The sequence below is a fragment of the Citrus clementina genome, unplaced genomic scaffold (assembly GCF_000493195.1).
Source record: "Citrus clementina cultivar Clemenules unplaced genomic scaffold, Citrus_clementina_v1.0 scaffold_8, whole genome shotgun sequence".
NCBI classification, from domain to species: domain Eukaryota; kingdom Viridiplantae; phylum Streptophyta; class Magnoliopsida; order Sapindales; family Rutaceae; genus Citrus; species Citrus x clementina.
Window position 1 is genome coordinate 5,920,692 of NW_006262022.1, and position 4,830 is coordinate 5,925,521.

The 4,830-nt window shown below is 39.3% G+C and overlaps 1 protein-coding gene across 1 annotated transcript in view; it reads left to right on the top strand.

The window, feature by feature from the left end:
* The first annotated feature begins 3,319 nt into the window (after nt 1–3,319).
* LOC18034288 (probable receptor-like protein kinase At4g39110) overlaps nt 3,320–4,830 on the top strand; it is a 12,261-nt gene continuing 10,750 nt past the window's right edge. Inside the window, exon 1 of the mRNA XM_006423315.2 lies at nt 3,320–4,773. Within this exon, the coding sequence (XP_006423378.2) occupies nt 3,320–4,773 (1,454 nt within the window). The remainder of the gene's footprint in view (nt 4,774–4,830) is intronic.

Sequence of the window (4,830 nt, forward strand, 5' to 3'; positions counted from 1 at the left end):
CTCCACCAGAAGGTTTTGCAGAAAAGGAAAGGAGAACTTGGTTTGCAGGTTGAACAAATCTCTATACGGTCTCAAACAGGCGCCGAGGTGTTGGTATAAGAGATTTGATTCCTTCATCATGAGCCTTGGATACAACAGACTCAGTTCAGATCATTGTACATATTACAAGAGGTTTGAAGATAATGATTTCATCATTTTATTGTTGTATGTGGATGACATGTTGGTAGCAGGTCCCAACAAAGATCGAATCCAAGAATTGAAGGCACAGTTGGCTAGGGAGTTTGAAATGAAGGACTTGGGACCAGCAAACAAGATTCTAGGGATGCAAATTCACCGAGACAGAAATAACAGGAAGATTTGGCTTTCTCAGAAAAATTACTTGAAGAAAATCTTGCGGCGCTTCAACATGCAAGATTGTAAGTCAATTTCTACCCCACTTCCTGTTAATTTCAAATTATCCTCAAGTATGTGTCCTAGCAATGAAGCGGAGAGGAAGGAGATGTCTCGAGTACCGTATGCATCAGCAGTGGGAAGTTTGATGTTCGCTATGATATGCACAAGACCGGACATTGCACAAGCAGTGGGAGCAGTCAGTCGATACATAGCGAATCCTGGCGGAGAGCATTGGATAACTGTGAAGAGGATTCTGAGATACATCAGAGGAACCTCAAATGTTGCATTATGTTATGGAGGATCAGAGTTTACTGTCAGAGGCTATGTGGATTCAGATTTTGCTGGAGATCTTGATAAAAGGAAATCCACTACTGGTTATGTGTTTACACTTGCGGGAGCAGCTGTAAGCTGGGTTTCGAAACTGCAGACCGTTGTGGCTTTATCTACAACAGAAGCAGAATACATGGCAGCTACACAAGCTTGCAAGGAAGCTATTTGGATACAAAGGTTATTGGAGGAGCTCGGGCATAAACAACAGAAAATTCCTGTGTTTTGTGACAGTCAGAGTGCCCTGCACATTGCAAGGAATCCAGCCTTTCATTCCAGGACAAAGCACATAGGAGTCCAGTATCACTTCGTTCGTGAAGTAGTGGAAGATGGAAGTGTGGATTTACAGAAAATCCATACCAAGGAGAACCTAGCAGATGTTTTGACCAAGCCGATAAATACTGATAAGTTTGTCTGGAGTAGATCCTCTTGTGGCCTAGCAGCAACGTAGGCAACATGATTATGGCGAAGCAGAAAGGATGATGTGGAGATTGATTGATTTTCAATCAAATCTCCAAGTGGGAGAAATGTCAAAGGCCGGTGGCCACAAAGCCAATTCAAGTTGGCTTTGACAAGCCGGCCAAAGAAAATGGTGATGCCGGCCAAAGAAAATGGTGCCATCCAAATGGAGAAAAAGAAGAAGTTGGCAACAACATTTGAAATATATACATATATATATTAATTTAATAGCCATTTTTTGGCTATAAAAGGAAGAGCTCCCTAATTCATTTTATTCCAATCTTGAGATCCAAGTTTTGTAGAGAGAATTGAGAGTTTAAGAGCTTGCATTTATAAGCTCTAATTTTAGTGATTTGAGAGTTTGGGTGTATTGAGGTTTTGGGTAGAGAGCTAAAATACTACAATACTTGTAACTCCTTTTCACTAGTAAAATATTTCCTTCTGTTTTCGCCCGTGGATGTAGGCTAAAAGCCGAACCACGTAATTTCTGGTGTCCTCTATTGTGCTTGTTCTTTATTTTATTTCCAATTTCATTTTAGCTGCGGTCCTGCTTCACCCACCAATTTTCTAACAATGGTTATATTATGTTTCAACTAACAAAAGCAACTAAAGGTATGATAAGGTTGCATATTTGTCTCTAGACCAATTAGCATAGCTTGTATGAAAACGGTAGAATTTGTCAAGAGATGATTATATAAACTCTGTTTTTTCTTTCAAAATTTATTTTACTAAGAGATCAATATCAGTGAGATATTAGTGAAAACTAAATTATGCATCTTTTTAAAATTATTAAAAAATAGAAATGCCGAGATAGCCATTGCCATCAGTAATGTGTAGTGATGGAAGGATAGCATGAATTATCAAATGGGAATCCTTAAACAATTTAAATTTTCAGGAAAAAAAAATCAATGGACTTCATCACTCACTGCCCTTTTTTTTAAAGTCAACAGCAGGTGTTGTTCCTGCATCATAAAGGGTGGGCTAAGATAGCTCACATAGAATATTATCCTTAGTTTGAACGGGTTCATATACTCAACGTATTCCATTTATGATTCCGCTTGCATTTATGATTCATCTTTCAACTTTTGCCCTTTATGATTCCTCATACATTTATTATTCCTCTTGCTATTGAAGATGGGAGAGAGATGGTGCATGTGGCCATACGATTATGTATTAACAAAATTTGAATTGATATATGTTAGTTGTAATTTAAAATTCTACACATATATCAAAATATAAAAAAAAAAGAAGGAAGAAAATCTTATTTCATGTTTATTTTAGTGTGAAATAAAATTTAATAAAATGTTATAGAGTAATAAATTGTGGTGGTGGCTATTATTTTTATTTACAATTTTACGACTGTGGGGATTGTTGGCGGCAAGTGTTTTTTAATTAAATTCTTTAACGTATTTATTATTTTTTAACATCATTTTATTTCATAAATAACAAGGGTTTACAATAACATCAGGAGCACATATTCATAAAAGTGTTATAAAAAAAAAGAAAAGTGAGTATAATCCATTAAAGTTAAGAAGTCATGGTGTAATAAGGTATTATGAAATTAAATACCACAAGGGTAAGCGGCATAAGGTGATTAGAATGAACAAAATTGTTGACATCTTATGTCCCAAAATTTTGAACAGTCCTTTTATGTCGGAAATGAAATTCAGTGGAATGGAATCATCATATGACACAGAGACAGAAGAAGTCAGGAAGAAAGATACGGTCTTTTTGACAACTTCAAACCATGGTGAATATATATGTCTTCTGACACCAAATTCTGTTGGTAGTTACTAAAAATGGCGCCAAAGCTCAAAAAACAGAAATTCTCCCCGAACATCGCCACGTTTTCAGGGATGCAAAATTCATTGTGGCCGTCATTTTGGTTTCATCCTCTTAGAAACCAAGTAACAGACTTCGCCCAAGAAACCCCCCATTATAGTAAAAACAAAACAACACATCCCTTTTCAATATCCTTAGTCCAAATTCTAATCATCCCTTCATCCAGGAGGGATGGAGATAGAAAGATAATTTTTTTTTTCTCTTTTGAAAAAAAAGGACAGAAAAGAGCAAACAAGCAAGCAGGCAATCAACATTTCTATCCTCCTGAATGTCATCGTCAACGTCATCATCTTCATCGATGGCTATCCTCCTGGCTCTTCTCTACGCTCTGGTCTCCGGTCCCACGATCGCCTTCTCGCAGAACGGCCCCCCCACGGCCGCCACGTTCTCCCCCAGAGATAACTTCCTTATTGACTGCGGCGGCAAGTCCTCTAATCCTCTCCCTGATGGAAGAACTTTCAAGTCTGACAAAGAAGCCCTTCCATTCCTGCAAACAAAAGAAGACATCCAAGTTTCCGTCCCTTCGGCTGACGTTCCTTCTCCTATTTATCTATCCGCAAGAGTTTTTAAAGAAGAATCAACTTATACGTTTCAGTTGAATCAGCCCGGTTGGCACTGGGTTCGTCTCCATTTCTTTGCCTTGCCCGCCAAGGAAGCTGATCTTCAGAAAGCATCGTTCCATGTGGCAACGGATAAGTTTGTTCTCCTTCACAACTTTAAGCCCGACAATGACAATAAAGCTGTTGTGAAGGAGTTTATGCTTAACCTGACTGAATCCACATTTTCCATCAAGTTTACACCGATGAAGAATTCTGTTGCTTTTATCAATGCCATTGAGGTTGTTTCAGCTCCGGATACCTTGATCAGTGACGAGGGCTCTTCTCTTTTCCCTGTAGACAGCTACGAAGGTTTGTCTAAGTTTTCATACCAATATGTTTACAGGCTTAACATGGGAGGACCATCGATTACTCCACAGAATGACAGCCTTGGCAGGACTTGGGTGCCTGATTCAAATTTTTTGAAGGAAAAAAATTTGGCGACGACAGCCTCTGTTGAATCCAACGCTGTACAATACCCTGATGGAGTCACACCTTTGATTGCACCGGCAACTGTGTATTCTTCTGCATCTATGATGGCTGACTCACACACAGTTCAACCAAATTTCAACGTAACATGGACATTCGATGTTGATTCAACGTTTAGCTATTTGCTTCGACTGCATTTTTGTGACATTGTGAGCAAATCTCTCAACGATCTTTACTTCAACGTGTACGTTAATGGCAAAACAGCGATTTCCGCATTGGATTTATCCACTGTCGCACAAGGTTTGGCCACTCCTTATTATAGGGATATTGTGGTGAACGCTTCATTAATGCATAATGGACTCAATGTTCAAATTGGTCCGAACAAGGAGAACACTGGTACAAGAAATGCAATTCTCAACGGATTGGAGGTTATGAAAATGAGCAATTCTGTTAATAGTTTGGATGGAGAATTTGGTGTCGATGGTAGTAAGGCTAATTCGTCTAGCCGCGGGCCAGTTGTTGCGGTAGGTTTTGCGGTGATGTTTGGTGCATTTGTTGGCCTTGGTGCAATGGTTATCAAATGGCACAAGAGGCCTCAAGATTGGCAAAGGAGGAACAGCTTTTCTTCTTGGTTGCTTCCTCTTCATACCGGTGATACTAGCTTCATGACCAGCAAGTGTGGCTCTCACAAGAGTGGGTTTACCAATTCAACTCTTGGCCTTGGCAGGTACTTCTCTTTTCAAGCAGACTTGAATGCCTGGCGGTCCGTATACTCAGGATTGGC